The sequence below is a fragment of the Solanum stenotomum genome, chromosome 7 (assembly GCF_019186545.1).
Source record: "Solanum stenotomum isolate F172 chromosome 7, ASM1918654v1, whole genome shotgun sequence".
NCBI lineage: Eukaryota > Viridiplantae > Streptophyta > Magnoliopsida > Solanales > Solanaceae > Solanum > Solanum stenotomum.
In genome coordinates, this window is record NC_064288.1 from 21,522,362 (window position 1) to 21,548,022 (window position 25,661).

Below are 25,661 nucleotides of genomic sequence, written 5' to 3' on the forward strand. Positions count from 1 at the left end.
TCGAACTTGAGGACTCACCAAGCCTAGGGAACAGTCGACCCAAGCTTCACTTGAAGAAGTAGTAGTCTCAACGACCGGAACTACACTCATAGTAAAGTTAAAATATGGGTTAGCACAATGAATTGTACTAAGTATGGAATCCATGCATAAAAACCTTAAAATATACATAAAAGGGACATTTAGTTGAAAACGTCCCTTTATCTAGTTTAAAAACCATTATGCACACTTATGAAGAAACATAAATCAAACCAACGTAAAATAACCCAAAGCCTTACTAGTGCAATGCAAAGGTAAGGTCCCATAACCCTATCAAATGCTAAGTATCACATTTAGGCCATCAACAACATACATATCATGCTTTACCATAACCATAGCTAACATACATAAGAGAGAAGTCATTTATACTTATATCTTTTCATACATAGTTCATAAGTCATCATAACATCATAATCATAAGAGAACCTTACCCCAACCCCTCTTAGAGTCTACTTGTGCATTGCATAAGTGAAGTCCCATACCCTCACTCATACTAAGAAGGACTCCTTAAGAAGTCATAATTAAAGTCCATGTTTTTACCATAGTTCATTTTCATACCATTAGGGAAGAATTGCATTAACCAACATAGACCATTTGAGGGACATGGAATTTGGTGTTCTACCCCCACACCGGAAAGAGGTGTCCTACCTGCCTAAGGTAGAACTTTCATAATATCTTCTAGGTGGATCCACTAGCTAAGACCGATGTGGGCACATAGTTATGGGAATTGGGGATTGCTACTAGAAACCTGGACTACTAGCTTAAAAGGTTTCCATCCCATGAGACGACAAGCGTGGGAAGCCGTACATGCTAAACGTAAAGGCCCTTATCTCATTATCACATCCACTTGGTGCTACGCATAATTCCCTTTAAAAGTGATACCAAGTCTTTACTTAAGTTTATATTCATAAAAGATTGTATTAGACACTCATGTAAACATATCATCATAATAGCTCATAGGTTTCTTAAGTGAGAATGCTCCTTTCACTCTTGAAACATTTGCATGTGAGTAATCACATACTCATTTTCAATCAACCCAACAAGATCATGATAAACATACATACATACTTCATACATAATCAAGTGTTTAGGGTAGAGGGAAGAAGGATCTTACATCAATACCACAACATTAGATATAGGATCATTACTATCCAAGTAAATCACATACTAATATAGAATCACCATCAACATACACAAACCATAGCCAATTGCCCTTCAAGGCCATGAACCATTATCGACCCTAACTTCTAGAATTACAACATTGAATAGAGAGATTTCATGATTCAACATCCTAACAACATAAACATAATCAATTATCAACTTCCATGACCATTCAAGTCACATCTTAGTTCCCAATTTAGGAAAAAATGAAACCATGGGTCCAAGAGAGATTTTTCATCAAAAACCATCAATACCACAAAAATCTAACCATAAACCATCATAATTAATCATAATAGATTATAATTGAATAATATAAATCATTTTGGAAGAAGACCCATTATTAGAATAAAACCCTAGATTTTGAAAGTCTTAAAAACACACTTTGAAGGGACTTCTTGGGGGATAGCTACCCAAGAATGAAGAGCAACCATACCTTAGGTTGAATTCCTCATGAAATTGGAGAAGAAAGACTTGTTCTTGAACCCCTAGCTTGAGCTTTGACCTAGTTATTCAATGTAGTTTAGAGAGAGAATATTTTGAGAGGGAAGTTAAGTTGAGTTAAGTGACTGAAAACTATTTATATAGGTCGAATATAACTAATAATAACCGTCCCAAATTTGACCCTTGGCTGACTTAGGCAGCTTCCCAGGTCCCATCCACGAGACCCCACCCACGGGGCGTGGATGGAACCACGGACCGTACTGGTCACTCGTGGTTTGGGCCTGGGGCTAGCCATCTTTGCCTTGGTCCAGGCCTCACTCACGAATCCCTTCCATGGGGTGTGAGTTGGTCCACAGACCGTACTGTACGCTCGTGGAATGGGACTGGAACTTGAAGGTTTTGGGGGAGGTTTAGGGAGACTGAGTCTCGAGTCACGACTCCCACATACGGGGCGTGAGTCCACCCACGTGGCATGGGTACCCCTCTCGTGAACCAAGCTATTTTTTGACAACAATTTAGGCAGCCCCATTTGGTCCTCCTCAAGGAACCTTGGGGGGTCCTTGGGGGCCATGCCTTGATGTGTAGGTCCTCAAACATTAGTACTAGGTTAGGGAGGGAATTTTATGACTTTTATCTTCATGTTAATCCTATTTATGTCACTAGATTACATGTTTGTCTCTAGCTTAAGTCATTAGAATTCTGGTGATTCGATGGATATTACTTCTCCAAGAATTTGACCTTGAGATTAAAGATAGGAAAGGTACTGAAAATTAAATAGTTGATCACTTGTCTAGGTTGGAGGATTTTTCCTATGTGAATAAAGGTGAGCAAATCTGGGAAGAGTTTCCTGATGAACAATTGATGGCATTAGATATCTCTCAAGTGCCATGGTATGCGGACATTGTGATTCTGATAGTAAGTGGAGACTACCCTCCGGGTGAAATCACCCAACCAAAGAAAAAGCTCAATCATGATGCTATGTTCTATATCTGAGATGAACCGTTCTTGTTCAAGAAAGTTGTGGATCGGGTAGTGAGAAGATGCATTCTAGAGTACGAAGTTCGAAAAGTTCTTAAAAGTTATCATGCTAGCCCATATGGAGGTCACCATGGAGAAGAGCGCACGACGTATAAGGTACTTCAATCTGGTTTCTTTTGGCCCTCATTATTTAAAGATTCTATTGTTTTTGTGAAGGGTTGTGATAAATGCTAAAGGTTGGGTACTATTTCAATAAGACATGAGATGCCGCTAAGTAACATTTTGGAGGTGGAAATTTTTTATGTGTGGGGCATTGACTTCATGGGTCTCTTCCCGCCATCTAGTGGAAACCAATACATTATTGTGGCTGTGGATTATGTGAGTAGATGGGTTGATGTTGTTGCTCTTCTTCGAATGATGCAAGGGTGGTGATTAAGTTCATCAAGAAGCACATCTTCACTCGCTTTGGCACTCCAAGGGCAATCATAAGTGATGGACGTAAGCATTTCATTAACCATCTAGTTAAAAATCTTCTTGCTAAGTATGGAATTCTTCATAAGGTTGCTACAACTTACCATCCTCAAACGAGTGGCCAAGTGGAGGTTTCGAATAGAGAGGTGAAGCAAATTTTGTAGAAAACGGTGAATGCGCAGAGGAAAGATTGGTCTGAAAAGTTAGATGATGTATTGTGGGCATATATGACTGCGTATAAGACACCCATAGGGACTTCTCCCTATCACATAGTTTTTGGGAAATCATGTCATCTTCCGGCGGAATTAGAACACCAAGCTTATTGGGTAATTAAGAGGTTAAACTTGGACCCCGAGCTGGCCGGTAGAAAGAGAGTGAATCAACTATATGAGCTTGAGGAGTTTAGGCTCCATGCGTATGAGCATGCCAAGATTTACAAAGAAAAGATGAAGAGGTGGCATGACAAGCACATAGTTACTCGTACTTTCACTCCAGGAGAAAATGTACTACTCTTTAACTCTAGATTGAGGTTATTCCCCAGAAAACTAAGGTCTAAATGGATTGCTTCTTTCGAAGTGGTAAGAATGACACAACAGGGGGCTGTTGAACTTAAAGGTGAGTCTGGACCTACGTTCTTGTTAAATAGGCAATGGGTGAAACACTACTTTGGTGTGGATTTGGATTGTGATCGGGAGGCTCTGGAGCTAAATGATGAATGATCCAAGTTGAGTCGTGCTGCGACATTAAACCAAGCGCTACATGGGAGGCAACCCGTGAATGATATGTAATAGGTAGTAGTTTTGCTTAATTTTGAAATTTTAGCTTAGTTTCACATTTCTAGGTGTAGAGTTTTTATTTTTTAATTTGTTATTTAGATAGGACTTTAGAAGTTATAAAGAAGAATACAAAAAGATGAGTCGTGCCACGACCAAAACTACGGCGATGGGTGGGAGGCAACCCATAATTATTATGTCACATTGTTTGATTGATGCACAGGTCATTGGAGGAAAAACCATATGAAAAGAGAACCAAGGCATTTATATTTGGGTTCTGGCACAGGCAAGCGCGATGCGCCAAGGGAAAGCTGACTGCAACCCATTTCGGGCGCACTGGCAATGCCCCGCGCCCCAAACGTGCCAAGGCAATAAAAAAACGCCGATAACAAGCGTAACATGGGCGCGATGCGCCAAGGGGTAGATGACTGCAACCCATTTCGGGCGCTGGCGCCCCACTAACGCGCCAACTATGCCCCAAATCCGAATATTGAATAATTCTTTAATTCCATGGGACCCACACCCAAAACCCACTTTTAATCCTTTACCTACCCAAAACCCACTTTTAATCCTTCACCTACCCAATTTGGGTACTAAGAGGAGTAGGAAAGTAGCGGCTTCTAGAAGTTCTAGTCGGGAAACCGCCAATTTGCCGCCCCAAAAATTTGGCGAACAAGTTGTAATGCTGTAACACCTCGTACGAACTAGTAAGACCTAACTAAGGCTTGACTAAATCTAGTAGGTTGAACTAGAGCCTCACATGTTAGGTTTATAGTTGGAAACTTGTTTAAATGATGAAAAAGGCTATTGAAGTTAGTTTGGTGATTTTAGGGGTCAAACGTCAAAAATCGACCATGACATTCGGAAACTAGTTATTTGAACTAGTGAGTTGTAAGGATCTTGTCGTTGAAGTTTGGAGTGTTGTTTAAGAGTGAAAACTTGTAAAAGTGACTCCTACATGTAGAACACCGTGTTTATGGGTTAAATGTCCGGGTACGACTTCCCTAAGGACCACCCAAGGGGTCCTTGAGGAGGACCCCAACATCTACCCAAAACCTGTCAAAACACAGCAGGACCTACAAGACCCATCTACGGCTAGTAGACTGGTCTACGGACCGTAGGTCAAGGTCGCAGGTGGGGACTTAGTCTTGGGAGGCTTGGCTCCCAAAAAGGGAGCCTCTGAACCAAACGACGAGAGCACAGCACGGGCCGTAACTCCACCTTCGGTCCGTGGGTGGGTGACCGTAGGTGCTGCCAATTTCCAGCCTTCTAGTCTTAAGTTAGTTAATTGACTAAGGGCTTAAGGGGTTGTTTAACTAGTTGATTAATCACCTTTATAAGCTAGCAAGACCTTAAGCTAAGTCATGAAATCATTTAGAACCAAGACCCTCAAAACAGTCCCCTAAAAATAGTTTTTAGTTTTAAGTTAGGAGTGAGGGTCAAATTTAAATGGTCAAATCTCATAGCTCAAAATGAATTAGGTGGGCCATTACCTATCCAATGAAAGTTCTCTAAGTCGTCTTTCTAACGTCACCGAGTTTACCCAATTCCAATCGAGGAGTAAAAAGGTATGGCCGAAATAGTGAAGCACTGTTAGTCCCAGGTCCAATTGACGGACCCAAGCTACGGATGGTAGATCAAACGACGGTCCGTAGGTTGGGGTTCGTAGATTCTGCCAGTTTTGTGACTTTTAGCTTTAAGTTGGGGGTTTGGAAATTAAATTAGTTAATTAATTAAGGGCTTAGGGGGTCGGTTAAGTGGTTAAATAACCTCCTATAAATATTTAATAAGACCCTAAACTAAGTCATGAACCCATTATAACTTAAAGACCCAAATCAAACCCAATTCCCTCCCTCTCAAATATTTCTCTCTCTACAAGTTCCTCCATTGAAGAACAAAGAAGGAGATCAACTAGGACTTGAAGATGGAGTCTTTCTCATGGTTGATGGGAATCTACACCTAAGGTATATGAGTCCTTTATTCTTGGTTACCTATCACCAAGAAGCCCTTTCAACAAAGTTTTCAAAGATCCCCAATTTCTAGGTTTCAATCAAATTCGTGGATCTCTTTCTAAAATCGATTCCATTGATCTATAATGGTTAATTATGATTATATATGAATGTTTGTGGATGAATTCATGTAATTGTTATGGTTTTTGAACAAATTCGCACAAGACCCATGATTTCACTTCTTTCTTAAATCTAAACCCTAGTATGTCTTGAATGATGAATGAAGGATGATAATCTAGTATGTTTTCATGTAATTAAGTATTGAATTGTGACGTTATCCTATATGATGTATGAATTTCACAAAAATAGGGTTGAATCTTGAAGAACGCCTTGATGGCTATGAATGAATGTTTTCAATTGGTAAGTAGTCTTCTATTGATTTGTTGATCCACTTGAGGTGGAGATGTTTACTTACTATGTGTCCTTTGTATGAATGGTTTGATCCACTTATGGTGGAGAAGCTTACTTGTTAGTATGAATTGTAGTGTTGAGACAAGGTCCCTCTTCCCTACAACCCTAGATATGACTAAGTATGATACATTATGAATATGAATGATATGTTATGAACATGGTATGATCTATATGTTGAATTGTATGAGGTGCTATTGTGGAAGGACCCTACCCACATAATCCCCTATATGGATATATGATTCTATACATGCCATGAATGACATACTTGAATGATGAATGTATCCTTGTCTATTGTATGAATGTTAGATAGGTGATTTAAATGGTCTAATATCCTTAAATGCAATATATGGGAATTGTGCATGAGTCGGGATACTATGTATATGTTATGACCCCCTTGACAAGGGAGGTGTCTATGATGTTAATGTTGTTGTTGTTGTGCCATTGTGAGGACAATCATGCACACACACTCCATGCATAAATATGAATATGATATATCTATGGTGTCAATTGAAAGGCTAATTCTCATATGCACCTTTACATACTATTATGCATGAAATGTACATGACCATGAAGATATGACTATGTATGCTAGCATGTGAGTATGAATGTTATGTTATGATTATGGTAGTGTTGATATGTTGAATAAAAGGTAATTCTCATAAACACTATATGAATATGAAATGAATGAACATTCTCACATGTTGTTGGTTCTATGATGAAAGGTTATTCTCATCTTTGAAACCTTTGAGCTATATGATGAATGATGGGTTGAGTCCCTAATGCATTCCTTATTGAATTAAATTGTAAGTAAAGGCTTACTACTACTTTAAAGGGGAATTGTGCTTAGCACCGAGTGAACATGAAAATGAGATGGAAGCTTTTACGTTTAGCAAGTCCGGCTTCCCATATGGGTTCCTTCTAAGTTTAGCAAGTCCGGGTTCCTAATATATATGTTGTCTCATGAGATGGAAACCTTCTACGTTTAGCTAGTCCGGGTTTCTAGTAGCAATCTCCTTGTTCCATAACTATGTTTGCCCACATAGGTATTAGCTAGTGGATCCACCTAGAAGCTAGTATGATGGTTCTACCTTGGCAAGTAGAATACTCTCTTTTCAGTGTAGGCGTAGAACACCGGATTCCGTGTAGCTCACATGATCTATGTCGGTTAAGGTTATTTTTCCATAAATAATAAGATAATGAATAGAGCATGAACTACTCTATAACTTCTTGGTAAGTTTGCTAAGTAGGAGTGGGGGTATGAGACTTCACTAATACATTGCATTATAGACTTGGTAGGATGTGGTAGATGGTTCATTTACATATTGTTTTGACATGAATGCATGCATGTATATTGAATGAATGGTTGCTATGAGCGACTTGTCTTTATATTCAAATAGTACACATGATTGGTTCTCTACTTATGACTATTGTTTATGATGAGGTCTAAAGGATAAAGTGCATGACTAAGGTAGCCCTATAGGAGTGCTTAGTGAGGTTAGGATTATGGGATGCTAATCACACATTGCACAAGTGTTCCCTAGGGGTTACTAAAGTAGTGGCTTTACTATGAAATGAGTATGGATGTGATATTGGCTTATGTTGGTGTGAACTTATGTTAAGTATGATCATGGTGGCCTAAAGGTGATACTTAGTGTAGATAGGACTATGGACCCTATCTATGCATTGCACAAGTAAAACTTAGGGTTACTTACATTGTTGTTCTGTTATGATGTTATTGGCTTGATATTGACTATGAATGAGTGGTGTGTCTTATAATAGATGATATGTGCACTATGACTATGATTAAAGACTATGCCTATGGTGATGTTTATTACCCTTTGTGCTTTGATGAACTATATGTGAGTTGTTTATGACTTATGATTCTTCAACTCTTTCAAGATGATGTTCAAACGTGCATAAAGCATGGTTTCAACTAAATGTCCCTTTTAAGCATGTTTTAATGGTCTTTATGCATGGCATCCACACTTAGTCCTTTTTGTGCTAACCCCTTCTTCTGCATTTACTACAAAGTGTTGGGTATGGAGATGTGGTGTCTTGTACATGGAAGATAGGTTTCTAAGGAGCTTGGGAATGAAGACTTGGGGAGTCCTCATAGTTTCGAGGACAAACCCACCTTGTCCACTTATGTCTTTACTTTATGTTTTTAGATTTACGTAAGGGTCGTGTCCCTAAGTTTGTATTAAAAGAGATTTAAGTCTAATGTTATAGATGGTTTGAGACATAGTGTCATAGTTTATCTTATTTTTTAAAGGCTTCTATTGTAGAGAAAAGTTTTAAATTTTCCGCTATTTTCATATGCTTTAATGTTCATGATATGCTAAGGGCATGTATAAGACCCCTTCGAGGTCAAGTACATCGTGTTACAACTAGGGGGTGCTCTCGGGTCGTGACAAATGCACTATGGAAAGGATTGGTACGAATGTCAACAAGAATCCAAGTACCTAGGTGATGAGTATGTAGATGAGAGGCGATTGCGACATGATTTTTCTCACATTCTCGCCCAAATCAATGCTTTGGGACTTCAATATGTCTTCATGGATCAAGGTGAGTTCAATTTAAGCGTAGTTCATGAATTTTATGGGAATTGGAATACACATCGTGTTGAAGTAAACAAAGGGTTCATTAGGGATAGTTGGTTGAGATTTAGTGTGGAAGCATTGAATGATTTTTTGGGTACACCAAATTGTGACAATGTTGAATTTCTGGCAATGATTAAAAGACCACCGTATCGTGATATTAGGCATACTTTGTGTGGGGTACATTCTGTTGCACGGTGGGATAGGGTTAGAGACACGGAACGTCATTTGCATCTTCACTATGATCATATCAATTTGGAGGCTCACATTTGGTTGAAAATTGTGTGTAGCACCTTACTACCGTGTAAGCATACGACTAATGTCCCTAGGGAGAGAGTGGTGCTAGTATACCATTTGATGAAGGGTTTGCTGGTGAATGTTGGGGCTATTTTTAAGCAAAACATGCTTAAGTTTAGGACAAATAAGAGATGGCGTTTCAGTTATGGGAGCATCATTACTAGGTACCTCCGGGCTTTACAAATTGAGGAGGAAGGTCATGATGTGTGCCCCCCCTCTCCCCCGTGCCCCCTACTTAGTGTGCCGCTTGGTAGATGTCACAAGAACTAAAGCGTACGATCCATCGCAAGGGCCTGTATTAACTGCTATTGATAGACAAGCTCATGATGATAGTTGGATGGGGCGTCTGCTTGGAATGGCGGAGCTACAACTACGGATAGGTGGCCGTCCGATGACTGAGGATGAAATGGCGACACTAGCGGAGCATTTCCTTTTGATGGATAGTGCGATGTACATGTGTCAGATGGGCCTGGCTTTCCAAGAACCCATTGATGATAATGATTCCACTGTTGATGAGGAGGATGACTCGAAGAAGGATGAGTCAGATGATACTGGCCTCGGAGATGATGATACTAATCCGGGTGATGGAGATTGTAATGCAGCCTCGATGGTTATGGATTTTGCCACTAATGTGGCAACCCGCTGATCTGATTGGACCTTTTGCTCGCCAAACTACCCATCTTCCAACACTCTTCACTTTTCAACCTGCACAATAAACACCTATTATTCAAAATCTAAACTAAAGCATTTAAAACTTGGGTTGCCTCCCAAGAAGCGCCTTAGTTAACGTCGTGGCACGACAAAAGTACCCATTCAAGCTTCATTTTTGGGGTTTGCCATTGTTTCACTAGGCAACCCCCCTTGTTGTCTTGGGTTCAAATCTGAAGAAATCAGACCCATTTTGGTCTCCAGCTGCTTAATAGAGACTGAGTGAGAGGTTACCATCTGATTGAGAGTCGAGACATCCTCTTTCATTTCTTTCAACACTTTGTCGGACCCTTCAACTTTGTTAATTATGCGTGAGAGCATATCTTTTGTACGGCCACCTTCGGATTCTTGGGCTTTTGACGCTCATGGGGAGGAACATACCTATCCTTCTCCCCCTCTCTTTCATTCCAAGTGGCGTTGTGATCCCGCCAATCTCTTTTACGGTCTATCCAGCCCTCATCTCTATTCCAACTTTGATTTCCACCTTGTCTTGGGTAGTTAGTACGATAAACTCCTCCTTGATTTACTAGGAAGTTCACTTTCTCACTGTACATTGCTTCGAATTGTGCTTTATCGGGGTTTACTCCACCAACACCCACAACATTAACACTCTTTGTACCAACACCCATGACATTCTTAGCCAGGATATCCAGCTGGGTCATCATTTTTACCATGTTTTGGTCTCTCTCTTGATCCTTTTCGATATTCTCTTTTGTCATTCTAAAATTTAGAGGAGAGAATTGGTCCTCACGAGTGTACCATGCCCTATTGATCTTGGTCATGCAATCAAGGAGTTGGGATGCTACTTCATAGTGTTGTAGCATTAAACCACCAGGAACAAGTTGATCAGCAACTCCTTTGATCACCGAGTCGAGGCTCCTATAGAAGTATTGCAACAACACATTATTTGGAAGTCCATGAGTTGGGCATTGCAACACCAACTTCTTAAACCTCAGCCACGTCTTATGGATTGGCTCACCTTCCAATAGCTTGAAACCATGGATACTATCCCTAAGAGTCATCATCTTCGATGGGTGAAATAATCACACTTGGAATGCAGTAGTAAGCTCGTCCAAAGAAGTGATGGAATCTATTGGCAACTCAGCCAACCACTTACTAGCCTCGCCCATCAGAGAAAATGGGAACAACCTGAGACGGACTGATTCTTGCGATATGCTCTTGAATGAGAATGGACCACAGACGTCCACAAAGTTTCGAATATGCTCATGGAGATCCTCATGAGCCACCCCCAAACAAATCCTTCAGTTGTAGGAGCTGAAACATTGTGCTAGTGAAGTGAAAAAAAACATTTCCTTCAATTGGAGGTAGATGTATTCCCCCCACACTACCCAATGGGATTGGGTCATTGACATTAGGTTAATTTACATCATTGAGGTTTCCAACATCATCTTGGTGGCTCACTTGACTACCATTACTTTCGTTAACGCTCATCTACTCCTCTGTTTAACACAAGCAACACAAAACAAAAACTAAAATAAGTAGATTCAACTATTACTAAAAAGATCACAATTCAACTTCACCAAAATAATTTTAAACAACACCACTCCACGGTAGAGGCGCCATTTTGATAAAATTTATAATGGATAATGTCTATCAAATACACTTCATCCAATTCTAAATGTAGATGGTCGTTAAGCAATATATAACCCAACAATTGAGTTGGGGTCGAATACCACAGGGAGTGGTACGTCTTTAAATTCAATGAAGAAGTATGAGTATGATCTAACTAGATATAGGAATTAGAAATTATCGGAAAATGACATGAAACAAATTAAAAAGGGTTGACACGAATGTCAGATGGGGGGGGGGGAGTTTGGTTTGCAATTATCAACTACAACGCAGTCACAAACAATTTGAAATAACAATAAGGAGAGGAATTCTCAGGATTTCATCGATTATAGGCAAATTTTTATATATGGTAATTGAAACTACTAGTAAACGGCTAAAAATCAGTGAGTAGGCTAGACTATAAGGGAGATAACTTTCTCTCGAACAACTATCCCGAATCAGGTGATTTCTTTCGAACATCAACAAGCATAACAATGAAGAACATCCCACACCTTAATTCATCCACTCTCTCGAGCTAGATGGGTAGGATTGGGTTTAGGATTCACACTCTCAAGCTGAACCCAGCTCAACCCAATACCTACAAATCATTAAACAATAATCTTAGTTCTAAAACCTCTCTCTCGAGCAAGCCAAGAACAAAAAATTAGAACTGTATTTGCAACTACAATTCATAAATTGAACCATAATTAACGATTAAACTCACTTCAATTTAGCATTTAAACTAGTAATTAACAATACCCATGAACTAATTCAACCCATAATCACATGATCACACCCCAAGAATTGGGGTTTTTATCCAAACATCATAAAAGAGTAAAAAAGGTTACCAAATCGATTAGCCATCAACTGGGTAAGAGTAATTTAGTCTTTAAAATGCTTCAATTTGCTGAAATTTTGAAACCCACTTCCAAAATCTCCAAATTGAATCTCCAAAATCCTTCAAGTTTATTGAGAAACTCTGAAAAAATCAAGAGAAAAATATTCTACACTAATTCTGCCTTCTAAATTAACAGTTCAAAATCTAATTTATAGCCGGAAAAAAATAAGCCACAAAGGGCCATTAAGCGAAGTAAGTCAGGTTCGCCGAGTGGTTCGACAAACCCCCCATTGCTCTCTTCTATCGCCTTTCTGCCTTGGCTCTTAGCATCTTCAAGTCCTGTAAATTTGAGAAATCGCTCTTTGCATCGCGGAACTACTCGGCGATTCACCGACAGCCCCTTTTCTATCGCTGACTTGGTTTCTTCCCTCAGGGTTGGCACACTAGACTTTAAGTGGTCAAAGTAGCCACTCAGCGACACGCCAAGTTCTCTTGGCGATCCTTAGGCTTGCCTTTCTTTACTTATTCAGTTTGTTTTGTTCCTTTTTGCCTGTTAGTGTCCTTGATTTTCTCCTCAATCCATATACCTGAAAACCAAGGTTTTAACAATAGTTTATGGCACAATTAAGCATTTGAGGACACTAAATCTATATAAAAAAAGCCCCAAATGAGTCCAAATCTCAAACTCATTAGTAGGCCTCACCCAATTTATTATATTGATGATGGCAAAGCACTAGAGTTAGAGTAAGCCTATTTTATGAGCCTTTATTTTAATTATGTTCCATTGAGGAAGGGAGGTTCTTTTGTCAAAGAGCCATATAGTCCGCACCGATTTAGTTGTAAATTTGGTTTCCGTCAAGATATTCCTGGCTATTCAGAAAATGATATTTGTGCTGAGTTGCTCGATGAAGGCCTTAGATATTGGCGCATTTGCATATCACGTGCAACTATGTCTAGAGTGACATTTCCTCCTATGCTAACTTCCGCAATGAAGCTTTACACTACCCGATATTCATCTTGGTGGGAGAGATCCCATGGAATGTTTCTTGAGGATAATATGGAAGTTTTGGTGGAGAAAGTTGGGTCAAACTTTGTTATCCTTTTAGAAGACAAAAGCAAGATATCGAGAAAACACTTTCAAAGTCAAGACACCACTTGCTCCCCAACATCAAAGTAAGAAGCTTAAGTCATCTAAGGCATCTAAGAAAGAAGTAATTTATACTTCTATTGATAAAGAGAAATGTCCCCAAATTCTTTTCTCTAGTAAACGGGACTTTTAAGAAACAAGCAAAACTAACAAGGATCGATGTTGGAAGAGGGAAATGGTTGAATCATCTAGGGCTGAAGTTGTTGATTTAGGAATCGTAGAAGTCCAAAGTTTCGATAGTCCTTCAAGATCATTGACAATTCAGAGTGATAAAGTTTTCTTTCCTTCCTTTGTTTGGATCTTGAATAAAATGACTTTGCTAACTCGCCCTTTTCACTTGTAGGTCAATGCTATTGGACATTCACTAGGATCGCCACGTGAAAGGCCATAAGTTAGCTATGAGTCTACTGCAATATCAAGGCCTAATGCAAAATCAATTTCAAATACCGAGCATGAACAAAAAACATCATCTACTTCATATGACCAAACTTTAAAAGGGTTGACTCCTAATTCAAATGAGCTTTCTCGAGTTCTTCCAAAGAATAATGGAACTATGAGTGTCTTAGAAGGAAAAGGTGTTGTGTTCAACCACAAAAGGAAGTACATCTTGGGCATTTGGGAAGAGATTTGTGGAAAACTTTCCAGAACTTCTCTAGACAATATTTAATCTTACAAAGATGATATTTGTGAGATTTTTAAGTAGATGAGTGAGATGAATTTACTAGATCTTTCACCACTGAATATCTTGGTAGATTCTCTTTTTGATCATACTACTTCTTATAATTTTGTTGACAAGGCGCATGAAGATAAGAAGATGGAGTTTCTTTTCAATGTCAAAGAGTGTCTTGAATTGTTTAGAGTAGAAGAGGGTGAGAAGGCAAAACACGTTTCTTCTAACAAGATATCGCTAAAGAAGGTTAAGTAGAAGCTAGAAACTTTACAAAGAGAGCGAGAAGGACTTGAAGTTGTTTTAGAAGTTGCTAAGAAGAATGTTGAGGAGATTCAAGCCAAGATTCTAGCTACAGAAGATGAGATATCCTCGTATGAAAATATGAATTTATTAACGCACGAAGATTCAATTCATTTAGAATAGAAAATAGAGTCCTTGGAGGCTAGTCGTCAAGATTTGACCAACTACAAGTTACGCTTAGATTAGGCTTTTCTTTGTCTTTCCCTTTTTTAAAAAATAAATTATTTAGCATTTGATTGATGTTTTAGACAATTTTATGGTGATAAAGTTCTTTCCTTTTTTTCTTGTCTCATATCATGCATTTTATTGTTTTCTCCATCTTAAATTTGCTCTTTAATTTTTTATTTTTTTTACCGCAAGCTTTTAGTAATTCAAAGTCATTCCATATTTTGAATGCCAATAAGAATGAACATAGTGCAAGTTCCATATTTTAAGTTTCCACATTCAAACTTGACTAGTCAAATTTTGTGGAATTTAATGCTTCAACTCGTAACAAGTTTTGAGGACTTTAACTTGCAAATTCATAGAATTTGAATACATTGACTTGCAATTTTATAGAACTCGAAGAATTTTTTTTTGCAAACTTGGTTGATTTAAGAGTCTAACATGAAAACTTTTAGGACTTATCTTGTTATTTTGTAGAATTTGAAGATTTAAACTTGTATACTTGGCTAATTCAAAGACTTCAATTCACATACTTGGTTGAATTTAAAGACTTTAAGCCTACTTTAACAAAACTCATATTTTATAAGGGTTTGCCCCTTCCATTGACCCATCAATACTTCGTAAAAGTCTAAAGTTTGATGAGACAGAAGATAAACAAAATACTTATCGCTTTGACTTTCACGTGATAGATCAAGTGGGAACATGTGTTTTTTTTACACTCATACAACTGAACTTAGAATATGATTATAAGCTCTTACGTACCTCAGTGAAGAGCATCAAGTTACAATGAAGTTCTTGGAGAGTGAGTGTTTTTTTGTGCTGTACACAATTTATACTCTTGCAGGCCAAGAGTGACATGCAATTTAGGCTCGTACCTTAAGGAGCATCATCTTACTTCAAGGGTAGTACCTCTTTAGGAATTTTGTATTAATAGGATCGATCCTTATGCCATTTGCAACAACAAGCTTGTAAGCGCCATTTGAATATGCTTCTTGTACAACATATGGTCCATCCCACTTTGAGGTAAATTTACCCCAGACATGTGCGAAGTAATGATGGGTCTTCTTACCGAAAGAACTTGGTCTCAAACTTGGAATCACCTCAAGTGAACCTTCTTATTGAAAGCACGAGATAGACGAGCTTGATAACATTCAAGGTTTTGTTGGGCTTCTAGTCTCTTTTTATCAGGTTTTTCTAACTCAGCAAGACGCAGTCGGGAATTTTCTTCTTTAGTGAGCCCTTCTTTAATAGCAAGTCTTAAGGAAGTTATTTGACGCTTGAGTGCCAGGACTGCTTCAACTCCAAAAGCAAGTGAATATGGTGTTGCTTGAGTTGGTGTGCGGTATGTTGTCCTATATGCCCACAAAGCTTCTTTCATTCTTTCATGCCAATCCCATTTGGACTTGGAGACAACTTTCTTTAGAAGGTTGCATAAAGTCTTATTGAATGCTTCAACAAGACTATTGGTGGCAACATGATACATAGAAGATTTATGTTGCTTAAAGCCAAAGAGATCACAAATTTTGTTCATTAACTTGTTATCAAATGGCTTGCCATCGCCCGTTATTATGTAGCGAGGGATGTCAAAGTGATAGATGATATTCACTCGAATAAAATTTGCAACATTCTCTTTCTTCACTTCTTTAAGAGCAACAACTTCAGCCCATTTTGAGAAGTAATCTGCTGGAGCCAAGATGTACAAGTGTCTGCTAAAAGATTTTGGTAGTGGTCCCACAACATCCAATCCTCAAGAGTTAAATGGCTAAGATGCAATAGTTGGGTGTAATACTTCGCGCGGCTGATGTATGAAATTTACATGAAATTGGCAAGCATTGCACCTTCGAGCATAATCTAAGCAATCCTTCACCACGGTTGGCCAATAATACCCATCCACTTTATGTTAAAGTGGAGCTTCGATCCAGATTGAAGAGATCCACTTACTCCCGAGTGTGCTTCTTGTAGAGCTTGGATTTCTTCTTTCTCTCCCAAACATAGTAAGAGTACTCCCTCAAATAATCTTCTATATAATGTGGCCTTTTAGTAAAGGAAGTGAGGTGCATAACGACGAATGTCAGTCCATCTTATTATATTTTCCAGAAGTATCCCATAATACATATAGTCAATAATGGGTTGTCTCCAATTTTCCCTCGTGCCTTTAGAAATGTCGACGAGACACTCAAGCTCATTTTCTATTTGTTCGTCCTCATTCGGTGGTGGTACCATCCATTTTTGACAAATAGTAACTTCTATGTGATCAGGAAGGGTTAGCGTTGAAGCCAGGGTAGCCAACGCAGCAGCTTTCCTATTTTCCATTCTACGCACATGTTGAAGGGTTACATCTTCAAGCCATCCTATCAAATTTTGAACATAATCGTAATAAGGGCGCAATTCAAGTTTATCACCTCATAGCTTCCCAAGAGTTGATTGATCACCAACTGAGAGTCACCAAAGACTTGTAAGTGTAATTGCTTCATGTCGACGGCCATTCAAGTGCAAGTATCAACGCTTGGTATTCAATGACATTATTGGAGCAACATTACTTCAAATTAAAGGAGAATGGTAGAATATTTTCTTGTAAACTGATTAACACTACACCAATGCCAACTCCACCACGATGTGCAGCCCCATCAAAGTACATTTTCCAAGAAGGTTGAATTTCAATAGACATCGTATCTTCATCAGGAAACTCATCAGTTAACTCCCAATCATTCGATATCGGATGGTCTGCCAAGAAAACTGCTAATGTTTGTCCCATCATAGCTTTTTGAGGGATGTACACAATCTCAAACTATTGCAATTGGAGGTACCATCTTGCTAGTTGGCCACTAAGGACAGGTTTCAACATAAGTGGAGGTATCAATGGCTTTCCAGATATAGGTGCTTCCAAAAGTGGAGGTTTCGCTAGATATGATTTGATACTTTTAAAGGCATCGCTACATATTTGGTCCTAATTAAAAGAAGCACCTTTCTTCATGAGATGACCAAATGGTTGGTATCTTCCCGCTAGATTTGAGATGAACCTCCTCAAGTAGGCTTGATTTCCTTGGAGACTTTTTAACTCATGAATATTTTGAGGTTTGGGCATCTTCGAAATTGCATCAACTTTGGTTTGATCAATTTCAATTCCTCGATGTCTTACAATGAAGCCAAGAACTTACCAGAAGTAACTTCGTAGGCACATTTCAATGGATTCATCCTTAGTTGATATCTTCGAAGAAACTCAAACACCATTCTTAAGTCTTTCAAATGATTACCCCTATTTCTCGACTTTACCACCAAGTCATAAACATAGCATTCAACATTTTTATGGAGCAAGTCACCAAATATATTTTAGATAGCCCTTTGATATGTGGCACCAACATTCTTTAAACCAAATGACATCACTTTGTAGCAATAAATACCCTTAGGTGTACGAAATGCGGAGAGTTCTTCATCTTTTGGCGCCATGTGGATTTGATTATAGCCGGAAGAACCATCCATGAAAGACATCGCCTCATAACAGTGGCGACATCGATCATGTTCGAGATCTTTGTCTCGCAGAGGGCAAAATGAGATATCATCAGCTCCATAATGGGAAGTGGGAACGGGCATGCATTATTGAGATCTCTAAAGTCAACACAAACTCAAATTTGACCATTCTTCTTCCTCATAGGAACAATACTTGAAATCCATGTAGGCTATTTGACTGCACAAATAAATCATGCCTCAATGAGTTTGTTAACTTTATTTTCTATCAACGGAATCAAGTCTAGCCTAAAACTTCTTTGAGTTTGCTTAACAAGACGAGGACCATTTTTAACTGCCAACTAATGGATCGCTACTTTAGGATTCAAGCCAGGCATTTATTTATAACTCCGAGTGAAAACATCCCTATAATCTTGGAGTATATTCATATAAGTGATTTCTTCATCAACTTCTATAAAGGCATGCAAGTAAGTTGGCCTTGGGTCTTCATCAATGCCAAGGTTAACTTCCTTTAAAGGATCTATTGTGGTCTTCACTTCAGTTGAGTTGAGTTGAGCCAGGTAAGTTCTTCAGTTCCTTCCAAGCTTATGTCTTGTTTTAGAATTCCCCTCGCATACTCGTACATTCAATATATTGATGTCATTTGGCCTGCATCTTATTATGATGTAGACACAGGTAACTAGGATCGGCATCCAGCGCATCGTTGATCTAGTTGAGCATACAGAGTCTTGTGGTGAGCCTCCTTGCTTTCCGGAGGATCCCTTTTATTGCTTGCAGTTCTTTTAATAGTTCATTAGGATGTCTTGGGGTTTGTCCCGACATCCATCTCAATTTTTTAGAGGCTTCATAAACAGTCAGATGTTAGTCTTTAGTCTTTTCATTCATTATCTTATGTTGAGACTTGAGTTTGCCGTACTGGCTAGTTGAATGTTTTCTTTATAACGTTCTAAGTTTTATATGAGTTACCTTTGTTAAGTTAAGTCTTCCACTGAGTAACTAAGCCAGGCCAATGGTTCACTTGGGGCCAGCAATGGTTCTCGAGTGCCACTCTTGTCCAGGGTGTAGGCTCGGGGCTTGAAAAACTTAGTATCAGAGCACAAGTTCAAGAGTCCTCGGGAGTCCTTGAAACCATTTCTATAGAGTCCTAGTTATTGGTGTGAAGCGCGCCACATCTATAATTAGGAGGCTGCAACACTTAGGAATTCTTTCACTCATTTCATACTCATTTCGTGCGTTAGAGTTTGATCTCTAAAAAGTTTCTTCTAATTTGTGCTTGCGCGTGTTTTTCAGTTAATCACGCCTCCACGAAGAGCTGTCAGAGGTCGTCCTACTAGGCGTAATGTTGAGGAGCAATGGGTACCCAATGCACCTGAAGTACAACCCCAAGGAAAAACTACTAATGCTGAATTTACAGAAGCGATAAGGATGCTGAGTCAAGTTGTTACTAACCAGGTTGGGTAACAAAGAGGGGCTCGACAAGAAGAGGCTAACACTTCGAGAATTCGTGAGTTCTTAAGGATGAACCCTCCAAGTTTCACTGGTTCAAACACTAACACTTCGAGAATTCGTGAGTTCTTAAGGATGAACCCTTCAAGTTTCACTGGTTCAAACTCTATTAAGGATCCAGAGAACTTTATTGAGGAACTGCAAAAGGTATTTGATGTCATGCATGTTGCTGATATTGAGAGGGTGGAACTAGATGCATACCAAATGAAGGGAGTCGCTAGAATTTGGTTCAATCAATGGAAGAAGAACTAAGTTGAGGATGCACCACCTACGAGTTGGGATTGTTTTGAGAAGGCCTTCTTGGGGTGTTTCTTTCCCCAAGAACTGAAAGAGGCTAAGGTACGAGAGTTCCTCACCCTTAAGCAAGATTCTTTGAGTGTTCATGAGTATGGGTTGAAGTTCACCCAACTATCATGTTATGCTCCAGAGATGGTTATAGATATGAGGAGTAGAATAAGTTTGTTTGTTGCTGGGTTGTCCCGTCTGTCAAGCAAAGAGGGCAGGGTAGCAATGCTAATTGGGGACATGGATATATCGAGGTTAATGGTATATGTGCAGCAGGTTGAGGAAGAGAAGCTAATGAATAGTCAAGAGTTTAAGAACAAGAGAACTAAGACAGGGAATGAGTCCGGACAGCAGAAGAGTAATGCCAACCGGTCATCCTTCCAACAGAAACAGAAGGGACCTGCTCCATCATCTGCTAGTGCACCTGCAACCTAAGAACAAAAGTGAGTACAATAGTCAGAATTTTAGAGCTAAACCTGCCTATTCTCAGGGTAGCGTGATGCAAGGGAGTAGTAAGCCTCCTGCCTGTGCTAAGTGTGGTAGGAACCACTCAGGTGCATGTCGTGAGGGCTCTACTGGTTGCTTCAAGTGTGGCCAAAATTGTCACTTCATGCGCGAGTGTCCAAAGAACAAGCAGGGAAGTGGTAATGGGGTAAAAGAGCTCAATCTTCTTCAGTTGCTCCACGAGACAGAGCTGCACCTAGAGGGGCTACTTCCGGTATTGGCGGAGGAACAAACCGCTTATATGCTATCAATAGTAACCGAGAGCAAGAGGATTCGCCAGATGTTGTCACCGGTATGATCCAAGTCTTTAACTTTACTGTTTATGCTTTGCTAGATCCAGGAACGAGTTTATCCTTTGTAACTCCTTATGTTGATATGAATTTTGATGTTATTCCTGAGCAACTTAGTGAACCATTCAGTGTTTATACACCTATTGGTGAGTCTATTCTAGCAAGTGAGTCTATCATGATTGTCCCATTTTCGTCAATCACAAGAGTACCATGGCTGATTAGTCGAGTTAGACATGGTAGATTTCGATGTCATTCTTGGTATGGACTGGCTTCATGCCTTTTATGCCTCAGTTGATTGTAGAACTCGTGTTGTCAAGTTTTAGTTTCCAAATGAGCCAGTCTTAGAATGGAAAAGTAGTTCAACAGTGCCTAAGGGTCATTTTATTTCGTACCTTAAGGCAAGAAAGTTAGTTTCTAAGGGGTGTGTCTATCACCTAGTCCGAGTTAATGACTCTAGTGTTGAGATACCTCATATTCAGTCAGTTTCAGTAGTAAAAGAGTTTCCAGAAGTCTTTCGAGATGATTTACCCGTAGTCCTTTGTGAGAGAAAGATAAACTTCGGTATAGATGTTCTTGCAGATACTTGTCCTATATCTATTCTGCCATATAGAATGGCACTAGCAAAGTTGAAAGATCTTAAAGAGCAGTTGAAAGACCTCCTAGATAAGGGTTTCATTCGACCAAGTGTCTCACCTTGGGGCGCTCCGGTCTTGTTTGTGCGAAAGAAGGATGGTTCCCTTAGGATGTCTATAGATTATCGTTAGTTGAACAAGGTTACCATCAAGAATAAGTTTCCTCTCCCAAGGATTGATGATCTTTTCGATCAACTTCAGGGTGCCACCTATTTCTCTAAGATAGACCTCAATGGGAGATGATTATTATGGACTTCATCAGAGGTTTACCAAGGTCATGCAGGCATCATGATTCTATTTGGGTGATTGTCGATAGAATGATGAAATCAGCCCACTTTTTACCGATAAAGACTACCCATTCGGAAGAAGATTATGCTAAGTTGTATCTTCAAGAAGTATTTAGAATTCATGGAGTTTCGGTCTCCATTATTTCAAACAGAGGTGGGCAATTTACTGCACAATTTTAGAAGTCATTCCAAAAAGTCTTGGGTTCAAAGGTGAACTTACGTACTGCCTTTCATCCTCAGACAGATGGGCAAGTAGAGCACACTATGTACCTTAGAGTATATGTTGAGGGCTTGTGTTATTGATTTCAAAGGTAATAGAGATAATCACCCACCCCTTATTGAATTTGCTTACAACAATAGTTACCACTCTAGTATCTAAATGGCTCCTTATGATGCTCTTTATGGGAGAAGATGCATATCTCATACTAGATGGTTTGAAGTTGGTGAAGCTGGGTTGATAAGACCAAATTTAGTTCATCAAGCTATGGAGAAGGTGAAAGTGATTCACGAGAGGTTGAAAACAGCCCAGAGTTGTCGAAACCCTACACTGATGTTAGGAGAAGGAAGTTAGAGTTTGAAGTAGATGATTGGGTATACTTGAAAGTTTCACCCATGAAAGGTGTCATGAGATTTGGTAAGAAGGGGAAACTTAGTCCCTAGTATATTGGCCCTTATAGAATATCAAAAAAGGTAGGTAATGTAGCTTATGAGTAGTAGCTACCACTAGAGTTACCCGAGGTTCATCCAGTATTTCACATCTCTATGTTGAAGAAGTGCATGGGCGATCCTTCATTGATCATACCAACTGGAGATACTGGGATCAAGGATAGCTTATTCAGATTCTAGATCACCAAGTTTGCAAGTGGAGGACTAAGGAAGTAGCATCAGTCAAAGTCCTTAAGAGGAACCAATTTGTTGAGGAAGCTACTTGGGAAGCTGAGGAGGATATGAAGAAGAGATTTCCACATCTCTTCGAATCCAGAGAAGTTCCAAATTAAGGTACTAATCCTTTTCTTGGAATTTTATTTATAAGTTGGCATGTTGTGTTTGCTTTGCTTATTGGGTGTTTAAACTACATGTTTGATGATATGCTCTTAGCCTACTAAGAGTAATCTCATTTAAGGACGAATGTTCCCAAGGGGGAGATATTGTAACACCCCGTAACTAGAAAGTGCTAGAATTAGAAAGAGTGAAATTTTGGAAATAATAAAAATCTGGAAAATTTTGTTAACTTAGATAAGTTGAGTTTTTGGTCAACTTCAAATGACCATAACTTCTATCTCGTGATGATTTAGATGTGTTTCCAAATATGGTAGGAAAGATCTTGGAATAATCTTTCCAACGCCGCCGAGTTTGCGCGATTCCAAGTTTATATGAGTGAGATATGCCCTTTTGAAGGTTGGTCGTTCAAATAAGGATGGTCCAATCCGGATTTTAGAAGGGCATTATGGTCTTTACCATACCCCATGACTTATTTTCGTTTTTTGGTATTTAATTGGGGTCTAAACTGATAGGATTCAGTTTACACTTTTGAAAATTAGAGTTAGGGTTTTTGGAGAAAGAACGCAAAAGGAAGGAAGAGGAGAAAAGAGTCAAAGATCATCGTTCGTACAATTTTCGCTATTGGATTTCGTCAAGGGGTGATCCCTACGAGGTATGTGAGATCACATAGCATTGGGTCCATTCGCCCACGCGCCAAGCATGTTTAATTCAACGATTTTCGTCCTAAAAGAGTTAGAATTTGATGTTCTTGAGTTGTGTTCATGAATTGTTTTCATTCTTGAACTTACATGTGATTGATGGGTTTTCTTGACACGTTTTAGCGATGTTAAGAGTTGTTTCAAATTAGATTCTAGTGTACATGTTTTGGTTATCTGAATCTAAGAAAGTATTGAGAAAAGGAATCGATTTAAAACGATTTAGTATCAGAAAATGAGTTGAAAAATTCGTCAGATGCACCTGGGAGGGTCAGGCACGGCGCTCCCCATCTGCGCTAGAGGGGCTGCAGTGGCACGCCTGCAGTGTGCTAGAAAGGAGCCTCAGTCAATTGGGGCTGGTGTGGTGCACTAGGGATGCGTCAAAATCGTAGTTTTTCACCCATTTTTCGTCATTCAATCCGTTTAAGTCCTTCTAAAGTGTACTAACACTTTCCATTGATTCTAACTACTCTAAATGACTTCTAAACATCTAGAAATCATCCAGAAACATGAATCATAACCTTGAATTCCATAAATTCGAATTCAAGGAAAGTTAAGAGCCAAGTTTAGAAAGTTCTTAGAGTCTTTTCAAGAAGTCTTTTGCAAATACTTTAACTTTGTTTTAAGACATAAAGTTCAAGTTGCGTAAAGATTAAAGAGTAAAGACTGAAGTTCATTTCTTCAAAAGTATATGGGAATATGTATTCCCAAAGGGTTTAAAATGTTTTCACATTTAAACAAGAAAGGAAACCTTGATCTCCAAAGAGCCTTTGAGCTAGTTTTCAGAAAAAAGTAATCGCTTTTTAAATGAAGTAAGAGAGGAAACTTTGATTTCCAAGATAGCCTCTGAGCTATGTTTTTGAGCAATTATCTCAAATCATAGAAAGAAGTATGTTTCTAAACATAAGAGTTAGTATCATAATTTTGGGAGTAGTATTAAGCACCAATATGGGAGAGAGTTCAGACAACTCACAGCCCCCAAAACTAAGTAGACACCATGGGTAGAAAAGGGTCATACTTTTTAGATGATTCATTTAGTGCTTTTTAACATAGACTAGTGGATCCACTTAGTAGTTCAGGTTCTATACCCTCAGCAAGGTATAGGACGGCCCCGGTAGCGTGAGGCAAAACGTTGTATCATCACAATAACTCTTACATGATGGTTGTCGGTTAGAGAAACTTCCACATAAGTAATTGTATTCTTCTATACATAGTTTATTGTATTTTTATATACATTTTAGAGTTATATGTATCTTTGCATACATACAGAGTTGACATCATGTTTTTTACATCTTTTCTTTATATTGCACTTGTTTTAAACTGCTTTATATTGAAATGCGTTCAGTTATGTTGAGTTGAGTTGAGTGAGGTAAGTTCTTTAGTTCCTTTCAAGCTTATGTCTTGTTTTAGAATTCTCCTCGCATACTCGTACATGCAATGTACTGATGTCATTTGGCCTGCATCTTATTATGATGCAGACATAAGTAACTAGGATCGGCATCCAGCACATCGTTGATCCAGTTGAGCATTCAGAGTCTTGTGGTGAGCCTCCTTGTTTTTCGGAGGATCCCTTTTATTGCTTTCAGTTCTTTTAATAGTTCATTAGGATGTCGTAGGGTTTGTCCCGACATCTATCTTAGTTGTTTAGAGGCTTCATAGACACTCAGATGTTAGTGTTTAGTCTTTTCATTCATTATCTTATGTTGAGATTTGAGTTTACCTTATTAGCTAGTTTAATATTTTCTTTATAACATTCTAAGTTTTATATGAGTTACCTTTGTTAAGTTAAGTCTTTCGCTAAGTAAGTAAGCTAGGCCAAGGGTTCGCTTGGGGCCAGCAATAGTTCAAGAGTGCCAGTCCCACCGAGGGTGTAGGCTCGGGGTGTGACAATAGACCTCAGATCAGGCTACCATCAGTTAAGAGTGAGAGAATGTGATATTCCAAAGAAAGCATTTAGGACCCATTATGGTCATTATGAGTTTCTAGTTATGTCCTTTGGTTTGACCAATGTGTATGTGGCATTCATGGATCTTATGAATAGATTATTCAATTCTTATTTAGATATATTTGTTATCGTATTCATTGATGACATACTAATCTATTCAAGGAATGAGGAAGATCATGCTAGCCATCTCAGAATAGTTCTCCAGACTCTAAAAGATAGGGAGTTGTATGCTAAATTCTCTAAGTGTGAGTTTTGGCTTGAGTCTGTGGTACTCTTAGGTCACATTGTGTCTGGAGAGGGAATTAAAGTTGATACTCAGAAAATAGAGGCAATGCAGAATTGCCCTAGACCCACATCTCCAACTGATATTAGGAGTTTCTTGGGTTTGGCTGGCTATTATAGAAGGTTCGTAGAGGGGTTCTCGTCTATTTCATCCCCTTTGACCAAGTTAACTCTAAAAATAGTGAAATTTCAATGGT

At 39.0% G+C, this 25,661-nt stretch overlaps 1 protein-coding gene and 1 pseudogene across 1 annotated transcript; both read left to right on the plus strand.

Moving 5' to 3' along the window:
• Positions 1–3,314: 3,314 nt before the first annotated feature.
• LOC125869741 (uncharacterized) lies at positions 3,315–3,806 on the plus strand. The gene has a single exon (XM_049550184.1). It carries the CDS (start codon positions 3,315–3,317, stop codon positions 3,804–3,806), a length of 492 nt encoding a protein of 163 aa, XP_049406141.1.
• A 9,432-nt stretch (positions 3,807–13,238) lies between these two features.
• On the plus strand, positions 13,239–14,103 carry LOC125869742 (uncharacterized; annotated as a pseudogene).
• The last annotated feature ends 11,558 nt before the right edge of the window (positions 14,104–25,661 follow it).

Bases quoted from the DNA above. Each gene is read 5' to 3' on its own strand.
- LOC125869741 (XM_049550184.1), top strand. From the start codon at position 3,315: ATGACTGCGTATAAGACACCCATAGGGACTTCTCCCTATCACATAGTT.